This window comes from Lathyrus oleraceus, chromosome 7 (assembly GCF_024323335.1).
Source record: "Lathyrus oleraceus cultivar Zhongwan6 chromosome 7, CAAS_Psat_ZW6_1.0, whole genome shotgun sequence".
NCBI lineage: Eukaryota > Viridiplantae > Streptophyta > Magnoliopsida > Fabales > Fabaceae > Lathyrus > Lathyrus oleraceus.
Genome location: NC_066585.1, coordinates 87,622,110 through 87,635,143, shown reverse-complemented (window position 1 = coordinate 87,635,143; position 13,034 = coordinate 87,622,110). Strand labels below are relative to the sequence as shown.

Genomic DNA, 13,034 nt, shown 5'->3' with positions numbered 1-13,034 from the left:
ATGTTATTTTGATCAAGAAAGCATCAAGAGTTTGGAGTTGGTTCGCCTTGGAAACCCTAGTTTGTCTAGGTATCTTGAGTAACTTCCTCAACAAACTATCTCAACAATTGATCAAATTTCTCAAGGGACACTTCAAAATTTATCATATTATGCATATATTATCTACCATGAGCCTAGAAAGTCAAGAGAATTAAAAGTTAGCAAGTTGGTTGATGGTGGTTGGCCAGATGAATTCATCTAATCAAAACAGGGTCTCCCTAGACCATATCTCCTACAATTTTCACCATATGAAAATGATTCCAAGAGAAGAGTTACTCTAAATGAAATTCCAAACAACTTTCATGTTGAGATCTAGAGCTAGTTTTGCTTGGAAAATCATTTTCTATGTTGAAACATTATAGGTCATTTTGTCTGAACCCTAATTTGAAAGTCAACTTCCCAAGACCATAATTTGCTCAATTTTTATGAGATGAAAGATTTCCAAGTTTCATAATCAAATTAAATATGTCTCCTTAAACTTTTATGTTTGGAGTAAGAGCTAATTCAACTTTTATGAGCATGTGATATGAGGATACATTATATGTCATTTTTGCCCTATACCATTGAACAAATGGTTTTCCTCAACTTCAAAAATGCATATCTCTATCATTATAAATCCAAATGACATGAAATTGGTGACCATTTTGAAGGTATTTGAAATAGATACAACTTTGATTAAGACACTTTTCTCATTTTAAACCCACATAAAAAGTTAAGCAAGGTGGAATATTTAGATATATGACTTAACACTTAGAAAATTTTTCAACATGTTGAAATTTCCAAACTTCCACCTCAAAATTCACCATGATCCAATTTCCAAATGGAAAAGTGTCCAACATCAAAGTTGTCCCCCTTGATCTAAGATTTCCAAAGAGTCCTATTTCATGCATTTTGGATGAGATTTGCTAGGGCTGCGCATGGTCTTAATAGGTCTGCATCAAGTGAAAAAATCAAATGTCCAAAACTTCACATTGCATTGCCTTGTCATTCAAGCATCATTTGAACTTCAGTAGAGTTGGAATTTGATCAAAATGGATTGCTTCATGGGAATGTACACGCCCATATAAGCTTGTGCATGACATTGCCAAATTTAGCAAAATTTCAAGTGTGCAATTATCAATTCCAAATGCTATACATACATGGCCTCTGAGCTCATTTCAAAGACCTTGCGCGCCAGCTTTGCCCCTCTCTTCAAACCCTCACAATTCAAAGGAAAACCTAAGAATTTTCAAATTGAAAATTGAGTTTGAATCTCACTGTTTGGAGATTAAAAAACTCTAGGATCCAAAGCTTTGTTCCATTGCCAAACCACTTCTGCAAGCTCCTCGAGTGTGATCAAGTCAAGTTTGAAGCAAGCAAGATCCAATTCTGCACAACATTGAAGGTATTTTTCAGAAATCTTTTTCTCTTCGATTCTCACTCAATTCTCATGGATCTTTGGTTGTCTGAAGTCCTACCAATGTAGGCAAGAAGATTGAGTTGCTTTGAGTTCAAATCGAAGCAACTCAGTTGACACACCTCAAAATTCAACTCCTCATATCTTTCTATATATTTAGAATTAGTTAAAATTAAGGTCAAATTCGTGCTCTACGCCATTTTTTCTTTCAGATCATGTCCTTATTTTTCATCTATGTGATAGTGATTATTGAACCAGTCCGGTGAGCCTCGCTTGAGAAGGTGATCGGAGTTCCAGCGCCGGTGGTGTGCTGGACAGGTTTTGAGCCATGGATCTTGTTTAAACTGTTTTAATCTTCAGTGTTGCTTTTGAATACCATTGGTGTGGCGCGCTGACTCAAGTGTACCATGGAACGCGCGTTTTCATCCACTTGATATGTCACCTCAATTAATGAGGGAGATCAAGTGGTCCACATTTTTTTTGATTATTTGAATTTCATTTAATTTGTTTTATTTTCATTAATTCATATTAATTTTAATATTGATCCAAAAAATATGAGAGTTTCACCAAAATTTTTAAAATAAAATCCTCTTTCATATTTTGATTTAAAATTATTTTTTGGATCATTATTAATATTTTTCATGATTTAATTAATTTTGTGAATATTTTTAATTGTTTAAAAATACTTTTAAGTTTTCAAAAATTCTGAAATTTTTTCTCCAAGGTCCTTTGACCTTGTTTGACCTATGATAAATATCATGGCCATTTTTTTGGTGTTTTGATGAGATTTTTGGAATTTGACAAACCATATTTAATTTAATGCATTATTTTTAGTATTTTTAAATTGAATAAATGCCAAATAATTGTGTTGAGCCATTTTAATTGTTTGTATAAGTTTGACTTGTGTTGTTGGGCCTTGGTCAAGGTTGATTTGACTTTGCTAGGTTAAGATCATTGGATTTAGGGGATTGATGGAATGTATATTCCATCTCCCAAAATGAATGAATGGTCTTAATTTGGTAAAAGTCATCCTTTGTCCAATTTGAGTTTTGATCCATTTCCCCCCTCTTCATCTAATTCCCATTCTTTATGCATCCATTTCATTTGACCTATGATATCTCCGTATTCCTAAGGCTATTTGATTGCAAAATCAACATAAGTATGGATGAGATTAGGTCATCATTTTTGCATATTCTTTTTGTGTGTGGTATGTTTCATGAGCATAGTCCATTATATTATGTCTCTAACATGCATTAACACCAAAATTCTATTGCCCGACCTCAAATAGTTGTGACTTCTACATAAGTCAAATTACGATTACTTAACATAGCGCTAAATTTTTAACACAAAAGGCATAACATTCTAGTTAGTGGGATTGTAAGTCTCCCCTTTTTCATGGTATTGTATGGAAACTTGACCTTTTTTCCTTCCTTTGGAAGATGTCTTGGTTCAGGATCCATGCTTGTGATAAGTGGGTTGAGTGTTCTCCAAAGAATGACTTAAAAATAAAAAAAGCAAAAGCAAAAGCAAAAGCCATACTAACTTCTAACTCATTAACAACTAACATTTAATTTCAAGTCATTTACTTTAATGCACTTTATTTTTTAAGCTTTATTCATTTGCCATTATCCATATCATTCTAATTGTTTATATTAATGCCATTTTTACTTTGTCCACTTGGACCATATTGTGTGATATATCTTGTTTGTGTATATTTGGTTTGCTTGTGTGGTCTTTGACCATTAATATACATAATAAGAACAAAAACCCTAAAAAACTATTGTGTGGACTGTTGGTTTGATCTGAGACAATTGGACTTAGAATTTAGGCAACATTCCCTATGCAAAAGGACTTGGTCAATGCCAACTTTTATGTAACCAAGTGCTTGCAATTTGAACTTCATCTGATACATCATTGAAGACCCCTTGGAGTTCATCTGCAACATGATCATTGTGAAGCTATTATTTTAAACCTGTGATTTGTGGAATTCATCTGCTACATGGGAAAATTTGAAGAAGATCATGGGGTTGTTAAGCTTGGATGTAGCTATCTTTATTTGATGTCTTGCTCTTCAAGTTGATATATTATGCATTGTTTTTTGCTTGATTCTAATGTCCAAGGGAATTTGGGTTTCTATATAACATTCTTGTCTATTGGATTGCAGCGCATTGGTCAGATCTTTTCAACTCTCAACTTTTAAATTTGTGCTTAGGATTAGTCTCTTCATCTCCTCCCCGCTTATTTAATTTCAAAATCTCTCCCTCCTTTTAAAAAATCTTCTTTGCTTGTGATTGTTGATTTCTAAACTTAGACCACTTTTCAAACTAGAAACTTTGGCCTTATGCCATTGCATTTTCAAACTTCTTTTCTTAATCAAACTTGTAAATATACTTAATTATACTTGACTTAAAACTTTCAAAAGTCAAAAAGAACTAACTCATTCAAACCATTTTAGGCCTTTGTGCCTTTCAAACTTAATTTTTGTTAAAAACAATGCATCCACTTTGAAATTTATACCACGAACTACGGGGTTTTGATCCCTCATTTTATGTTGGCACGTAGGCACAAGTCCGAAGGTCTTGTAAAACACAAAAATGTAATTAATGAATTTTTTCTCACCCCTCACTCTATTTGTTTGTAAACATCATTTTGTACAAAATACATATGCACACAAGAAAGGGCTCCCTAGGACACTTTGGGTGCTAACACCTTCCTTCTATGTAACCAACCCCCTTACCTGTAATCTCTGGCATTTTATTAGTTTTGATTTGAAAACTTCTTATTTTTGGATTTTGTTCGTACTTTTCCCTTTTCCCTTGGAAACAATAAAAGCGCGGTGGCGACTCTGGTTTTATTGACGTCCAGCTTATCCATAGCTTGATGGTCATGAATTTACTGCTACACATACTAGGTGTTTGTGGATTAGAAGAAGACTCTTGATGCAAAAAGTTAGAACTTAGAAATACAAGATTAGTGAATTAATGGAGAAATGAGAGAGAGAGAGAGAGAGAGAGAGAGAGAGAGAGAGAGAGAGAGAGAGAGATTTAAGGGTGAGAATATTTCATTAACATTGATGAGGATGCTTCCAAGGCATTTATACAAACATTACATAATGATTGGGATACATGTCACATAAGCAAATAACTGAAAAAACAGAAAACTTAGATCTGTAACCGGTTACACTAAACCTGTAACCGATTACAACTGCTACAAAAAACAATTCCGTTTTAGTGATATCTGGTTATGTTATTACGTTAACCAGTTACACCCATGATATTTTCCTTGTTTCTTCAGTTCAGAAGTGACTTTTGCTTTGCTGTTATCGGTTACACCCCCATGTTAACCGGTTACAACACTTGAATTATCAAAAATACTTTTAACAAAAAAAAGTAACATTTAATCTCTTATAAAATTTAACTAGTTCATGTTAGTCACTTTGTCTATATTTTTCTTAGATTGGTTTTTATCTTACTTTTTGAGATGTGTCTCTGTCATATGTATTATTTATGTCACATATATTATTTATAAATATAAGAGATATTTAAGTTCCTACATTAATTTTTTTGAGACAATTTAATCCTCATGAATTTTTTAAAATAAAATTAAAATTTATTAAATATTCATGAAAAAAATATCAAAACTTATGTTTTTGAATTTTAAGGGATCAAATTAACATATATTTTAGTTTCTCACAAAAACTGCAAAGCAAAAATTAATCACAGAAAAAAATCATATTTAATTTCTTACAAAATTCAATTGAGATATGTTAGTCCCTCTATTTATAAATACATTATAGTACCATTATACAAAAAAGTATATTTTTTATTAGATATAAAGTTTGAGCCATAACTCACATGGTTTCCATGTGAGTACTTTCAAGTATTGTCAGAAATCACTTTCAATTATCCTTTATTTCAGCATCAACCGCAACATAAGACACATTATTTTCATCTTGAGCAACAACTATAGGAGTTTCCCCCATAATATCCTTAAAAACACCCATAAAGACCTTTCAATGGCCTACATTCAGATTTAAAGTCATTCTTGCAAGCATCCAAGAAAACATATAATCTCTAAAATAGTATAGGGGATTTCAATATGGGAAAAACTTCTCTCTTTTTCGTTGATCCGGGGTCGCTTCTCAATAACCCAACCAGTAATCCCGAGTTTGTCCCTATTGTTCTTTCTCTCAACCTTCTACTACCAATCTTGCTTCTTTTAGTGCCCTGCATAATTTCTTTTAATTCATATGGACAAAATATTCCTACTTCACCATCTCATATGTTTGAATCCTTCTAAGGTTAGGTTGTATAATCAATGTTTGTTTTAATTTATTTGCAACTCAATCTCTACTAGTCGGCTTGTTCTTAAACACTCTACGACATATATGTACTAGATCGGGTGTTTTAATCTGATAAGTGATACTACTGTTATTCCATGAACAAAAGGCAACCTATGAGCATTCCTCAACATGGAAGATAACCATAACTTTACCTTATCATTATTTTTTCACTTAATTTCTCTTCTAAGAGCAATGTTCATATCTTTCATAGCATTCTTAAAATCCTCAAATTTTATAAATTTCATCAGAGCATCTAGTTTAACTTCACCAAAAATAGCATTAGAGTTAAATTTTCATTTGTTGATGTATGGAATTTAAACGGTATGGTGCAAAGTATTGACGTACTCATGACCTTGATTAAAATAAAAAACAAACTTAATTCAATTTTAAATGCTTCTTTTTCAATTTATTTTAATGAGCCTTTTGGTCTTTGTGTAATATTGTGAAGTGAAATGTTGATGGTTATGAAATGTGATATGAAAACTATGAGTCAAGACACTTAAAATATAAAAAAGCACATTCAATTTGATTCAATTACATGGTCGTGTTTGTTTACCTTGAAAATTTGTAAACAACCACTGATCTTCCAAATTTTTAAATTTGGTTACTCACGGGATCTATCAGATTGATCCTAGGATATTTGCTAATTGTTTTTGAAAATGAGTTTTAGTAATCGTGAACACTTAGACAATACTCGTGGGACTAGTGATTAAAACTTTATAGTAAAAGGCTAATATGAATTAAAGAGAGAAATTATAAAAGATTATGATAATAACCAACTGACAAAAGTAAGTGTTTAAAACAAAGAAATCTTAAGACTGTAAAATGACGAAGTAAAAGAAGAGTGTTTAGAATAAAGGAATAAAGAAGTGTATTTCTGGAAGAAAAGTAAAGATAAATTTGTATTGCTTTAAAAATAACTAACAACGGTGTAAACAAACGTACATTATGTGATTTACGATTCTTCTTCACACTAATACTTGGTAAATTTTACAGACTTTGTACACACTTTGACACCCCCTATCCTAACACTAAGACCATTTATTTATACTAGATCGAAATAACCGTTTCTGACGGCCCTTCAATCACGTCGAGACACATGGCAGCTTGCATGAATGTAACTATCCATTATGCTCCACGTGTACTTTTAACAGTTTCAGATAAGAGCAAAGTTCCCTCATTTATTTGAATTTTGAATCCCCAATCGAAAACTGTCTTCAACCACTTTAAGAGATATTTCCGAAGTCTCAATTGCATGCTGACTCTTATTACTCTTATCTAGTCGAAACAACCTCTACCTGGTCGAACATCACCTCCTAGTCGAAAACATCTCTACATAGGATTTCCTTTTTGGTAATTCTTTAATGAGCGTCAAAATTATGAGCTAACAGTGTTATTATATAATGGATGTATGAAAAGCAAACTGATTTGGTTTCAAACTAATTCAAATGGCTTTTTTTTTTTTATGATGAAAATGGTGTAGCATTAACCAAGTTTTGAGCTAATTAAAAACCCTAATTTTCTAATGGTGGAATGATGATAGTAAAACGTTATTATAATGGAAATGACAATGATAGTTAATTAATTTGGGATATTTAAAAATGAAAATGTGTCATGCGAAATGATACACCAAGGATTTGTCCATTTGTTCTTTTTTGACACGATCTTAAAATTCTAAAACAACGCAAAGTGCAATGAAGAGGGGTGATGCAAGTGACCAAATGAACCTCTGTGCTTAAAATAAATAAGCCTTTATTATTGACTCTTATTGACTCAAATGAAAAATGTTATGCATGCAATGCAAAAGAGAATGAATATAGAGTTTTAGTATGACAAAATTAGGATATGACAATGTGCTATTGTCAAGAAGAAAGAATACCAGCACAAGTGCAGAGGTAAATGGCTACAATGAGTCAGATTTTAGTGGAGATCAAGACGAGAAGATGAGTACTGCAACCTACATATTCATGATTGGAGGTGCTCCAATCTCTTGAAGCTCAAGAAATCAAAGAATTATAACTTTGTCATCTTGTGAAGTTGAAAATGTGGTTGCACCATATGCAACATGCCAAGTAGCATGGATAGAGATGCTGCTCGAAGAGCTCAAGATCATGGAACCTAAGAAAGTGAACTTGTTTGTCGACAATAAGTCAACTATCGACTTGACAAATTATCATGTGTGTCATGGTTGAAGTAAACACATAGATAAGATATATCATTTTCTTAGGGATCAAGTAAATAAATGAAAACTTGATCTTGAGCTTTGCAAGTCAGAACGACAACTAGCTGATATACTCACCAAACCCTTGAAGAAAGCCAAGTTTGATGAGTTAAAGAGAAGCATTGGGATCAGAAGTCTTGAAATCATAAATTAGGAGGTATGTTAGAAGATGTAATTCACTGTTTTAGTATGCAAGTTGTATTCGACAGAGTCAAATATATCATGTAAGTGTCGAAGTGTGTAAGCAAGTATTCGACAGAGTCGAATATCGCAGTTTATAATTTTTATGTATTTGTTGCCTATTTATACAAACGTTGTAAATAAAATAATAACTTCACTTTAATAAAATCTCCTTTATCAAAACACACACGCACTCACTTTCTCTCTCTCCCCTTAGCCAATCTTAAAATCCTAAATGTTTCAACAAATTCAATCATGAGATGTGAAAGATTCACAAGAGTTTAAGTGTGACCGATTAAGTTGTTACATTAATGGTGTATATATCTTAGTATATTGATATAATAAGTTTTGGAATTTTCTTTGATTTTGTTGAGCCGGGAAAATAAAATTTGCCTAAACTTTTTTATTATGAAAAGTAAAAGAAAAAATAAACAAACTTATTTTAGTCATTTTTTAGTCCGTTAAGCCAACTGAATTGATAATGCCCGAATGTCATGTGCAAATGTGTGAGTTCGAGCCCACGACATCCCACTTATTTATCTTTAAGACTATGTTTGGATTGATGGAATGCGACAAAATGGAACAAAATGGAATGAAATAATGTTATGTTCTATTGTTTGGATTGTGAAAAGAAGACAGTATGATTGGAATGCATTCCATCCTATTCCATCAAATCCTTTAATTTTCATTTCATTCGATTTTGGGTGTATGTAATGAAAAGAACTAATTTATTCTATTATGTCAAATTGTAAAAAAAATACACAAACAATAAAATAAAATCTATATTCTATCCCACTCAGCTTCACTCCATTCTACCATATTCCATTACGCGCTCTATTGTATTTCATCAATCCAAATTTCAACCATTAAATAACTTTAAAAAAAAAAACAAAAGGAAAAAGAAGAAAAAAAGACAAAAAAAACAACAAGAAAATAGGAGTACAAATTATCTTTAGCGGCAACTAGAATTGAAAGCGTAAAGTGAAGAGAAAGAGGGTTTGGCGGCAGCAGCAATGGCGGTTTCCACTCCTCTATTTTCCTTATCTTCTCTTTCTCTTTCTTCATCTTCATCTCTTCACCCTTTAAAACTTCACTCCCCTTCTCGCAATCCATCTTCCCACATCAACCTCGCTATTCGCTCTTCTTATTCCGGAAACGGTTCTTCCCCTGATGCCTTCAATTCCAGGTTTCTCATACAATCCCTTTCTCTTTATAAATATCTTTGTAACCATGAATTTTGGTCACGACGACCAAGTGTTTGTAGAAATGTTTGTATGAAAATCAAACGTGGGGTGTCTTGAAAGTATTCATAATCAGTTATTTTTATTGCTTGCTGCTAGGAACTCTGAAATTCCATCCATGTCTCCCTTTACTATGTCAATGGCTGAATCGAACAAGCCCAGGTGGCGAAGGGTTTTGCTCAAAGTTAGTGGAGAAGCACTTGCAGGAGATCAGGCTCAGAATATTGACCCTAAGGTCTGCAACCCATTATTTATACTTAGTTCTATTTTTATTACACTCTTGTGTTGTGTCTTGTATCTGCAACCCATGATTTTACACTGTCCTATTTTCTCTTAATTTTTGGCACGTATTGATAAAAAAATACTCCTATCTAGTTATCTAGTTATGACTAGACAGTTAATTTTTTATATATTTGATAGTAGTATTTGTTAAAGTTGTTGATTGGTTATTAGAAATTAAGATAAATAAATATAGAAGTGGCGACAATCAGTTCCTAATAAACACATTGAACAAAATATTTTGCTATATGATGCTGTTCTCAGTTTCTTAGACTTTGTTTTTTGTGGGGTTGGATGCAGATAACTATGGCTATTGCAAGGGAAGTAGCAGCTGTAACTCGCCTTGGGATCGAGGTGAGTATACTATAGTGCATTCTTTTACTGCCAGTATCCTTCAGTTTAATTTTTTGTAGTTGTCCGTCTGCACTCTCAAATTGTTTGTGATCCCTTGGTTAATTGAATGCATGATTTGTAGTAGTTATGGAGAATTGTCATTGTTGATGTGCTTTGAAAATATAATCTTTTGGGGAAGTTCTGCACGTACCAATTTCTTAATTTTGTAATCCGCATTATTATTGAGGGAGTTTTATTATCAGAACTTGGTTTGAAATTATTAGGCCGATGTTTCAGGTTGCACTTGTAGTTGGTGGAGGTAACATCTTCCGTGGAGCCTCCTGGGCTGGAAGTAGTGGTCTTGACCGCTCATCTGCTGATTATATTGGGTGATTCCCTTCACCTCTCTTGACAAAGAATACCTTTGATCTTCTGTCAAAACTTTTTGCATGAATACAGAATTCTGTCTTAATTTTATCTGCTACAACTCTATTCACAGTTCTTATCAAAATACCCCGTGTTGCCAAAACGGTATAATAAGACATAAGATATAATTAGTGTCCTGATTTTTAGTGACTGTGTTTGGTTTATCTTTTAGGATGTTGGCTACTGTTATGAATGCTATATTTCTTCAAGCAACAATGGAGAGTATGGGCATTCCAACTAGGGTGCAGACTGCATTTCGCATGTCTGAGGTTGCAGAACCATACATACGCAGAAGGGCTGTCAGGCATTTGGAAAAAGGAAGGGTTGTCATTTTTGCTGCTGGAACTGGAAATCCATTCTTTACCACAGACACCGCCGCAGCACTTAGATGTGCAGAAAGTAAGTTAGCGTTTTGTCGCCGAGATTCTATCTGTTATCGTTGATGGCTTAGTTAATATTGTTTTCATTCTTGCATCTATTTACTTACTTTTATTCTATCATCTATTCAGTTAATGCAGAGGTTGTACTCAAAGCTACAAATGTTGATGGAGTATTTGATGATGACCCAAAGCGTAACCCTCAAGCGCGTCTTCTTGACACATTAACCTATCAGGATGTAATAACAAAAAATCTGTCAGTGATGGATCTTACTGCCGTAACATTATGTCAGGAAAATAATATTCCTGGTAAGTCAAGCAGACAAACATTTTTATGAGCTTTTATTTTTACTTTATTGAAATTAATAAAGATTAGTACTATTGTCCTGATGAATTGTCCCTATCATTGCCTTGTGGAACAGTTGTTGTCTTCAATCTAAACAAACCAGGTAACATAGAGAAAGCCATTAGAGGGGAGAGAGTTGGAACTTTGATTGGGGCAACGTGGAATTCTACCGTATCAAGAACGTGATAATATTTGAAGACCAATTACAAGTGATTCTTTCTCGTGGTTTTCTTATGCAATCTTCCAGCTGAGGATGCCAAAAAGGCAAGGTGCATTATTTTGCAGGTGGTGGCTTTGATGTACTCTAAGGACACTGTTTTGAGAATCTGTAAATATAACATAGGTATATCAATTTTATTTGCTATCCACGTGGTTTGGCCTAATTTTATCTTGCCATATTATGTGGTTTTTTCTTTCTTTCTGAATAGAAATTTTTACTTCTCAACCTTGCGCCAGTAGCACTCAATTCCGATCCTATTGTTTTTGAGATACATGTTGTCTTTCATTTATTGCACGAATCCCTCAAAAATGTCATTACCGTAATGTCATTACCGGCATTTTTTTAAAAGAAAAATCAAGAATTGATTTTAAAACCTAAAATTGATAAATTTGTAGGCTATGAATTAAGGTGGCCTCTAAATGAGGACTAAGAAATTTGATAAGTCCTTGTAAGTGTGATTGAAATCATAATAGAGAGGTCACATATTTAATGTAAAATTAATTAACTATATGCATATAATAAAATTTATTATATAAATAATTTAAAGTAAGATCAAAATTCAAATTAAATATAAAATATGTTCGTTAAAATGGACTAACGAGCATGACTAACCAGTTTCGACAATCAGGGGATTGCAAAACTAACTAGTTAGACAACACCACTTTTTTGTTATTATCTCTGATTACACAACCAAACACAACACAACTATAAGGGAAACAACCCATATCCACAAAGACTGAGTGAAACTCTTGACTCATTAGAAAGATCAGGGCACATATCGGTTATCTCACTTCCTTTCTTCCTCACCTCTTTTAAGTTAGCTACATTGAATTCCCACACATTCTCCATTGCATCATGCGCTAGCTACTTAGGATCCGCCATCACCTTCTGAAACATCTGCATTGAATTCCCACACATTCTCCATTGCATCATGCGCACACGATCTGAATAATGCGAGATCATTATTGTCAACACTATTCTCCACCTAGTCAAGCACTCATATTATCCGGTATCCTTATCCAAGAGGCGAAGCGAACCAAACCGTTTTAGCGAAGGAACAATGCAAAAAAAGATTATGAGATGTTTCAACCTCCACTTAACAAAAAGAGCACAAAGTTTCCAAGCCGAAACCTTTCAAGGAAGGATTTCTTTACCCAATCTCCAAATAAAATTTTGAATTCTCCCATGAACTGGAGCTTTCCAGATCTTTTTCCATATCAGGTTATGAGAGTGGTTTGAAGGGCTTACACCAAAAGTATTGGCCTCTAGGGCTTACACCAACAGATGCGTGCTTGACATAATGTTCATAGGAAGAGAAGAGCCGAGCTTGGTCCGTTCAATTGTGTAGCTTTGGAAGCTTATACTAGTTGGGTGAAGAAGAGAGCTTTGGAGCTTAAGAAGTCGTACGCCTGCGAAAGACCTATGTCTATGGTTGTGGCTGAGCCATCAACTCTCCCTAACCAGGATGTAGAGGAGTTGGAAGACTCTCTAGCTAAGATGAAGCAAGAGAGGGACCTTTGGGAAGAAAGGTTCCATGCTTTTCACCGAAATCAAGTGGAGTTGCAGCTTGAGTTGAAAGACAAGTATGCACTCATTAAGATTATTAAAGAGCGTGTAGTGAAGAGAGAGAGAGA

General features: G+C 33.6%; 1 protein-coding gene across 1 annotated transcript; it reads left to right on the top strand.

Annotated features, from left to right (window-relative positions):
* The first annotated feature begins 9,115 nt into the window (after nucleotides 1–9,115).
* Nucleotides 9,116–11,625, top strand: LOC127105469 (uridylate kinase PUMPKIN, chloroplastic). Its single transcript, XM_051042655.1, has 7 exons — nucleotides 9,116–9,364; nucleotides 9,519–9,654; nucleotides 9,999–10,052; nucleotides 10,329–10,420; nucleotides 10,630–10,856; nucleotides 10,967–11,143; nucleotides 11,257–11,625. The coding sequence occupies exons 1-7, from the start codon at nucleotides 9,192–9,194 to the stop codon at nucleotides 11,364–11,366; spliced, it is 969 nt and encodes a 322-aa protein (XP_050898612.1). The 5' UTR covers nucleotides 9,116–9,191; the 3' UTR covers nucleotides 11,367–11,625.
* Nucleotides 11,626–13,034: the final 1,409 nt, after the last annotated feature.

Excerpts from the sequence above, each read along its gene's own strand:
- LOC127105469 (XM_051042655.1), top strand. The coding sequence starts at position 9,192 with ATGGCGGTTTCCACTCCTCTATTTTCCTTATCTTCTCTTTCTCTTTCT. Across the intron at positions 10,857-10,966 it reads AGCACTTAGATGTGCAGAAA|TTAATGCAGAGGTTGTACTC; the intron begins GTAAGTTAGCGT and ends TCATCTATTCAG. Across the intron at positions 11,144-11,256 it reads TCAGGAAAATAATATTCCTG|TTGTTGTCTTCAATCTAAAC; the intron begins GTAAGTCAAGCA and ends CTTGTGGAACAG.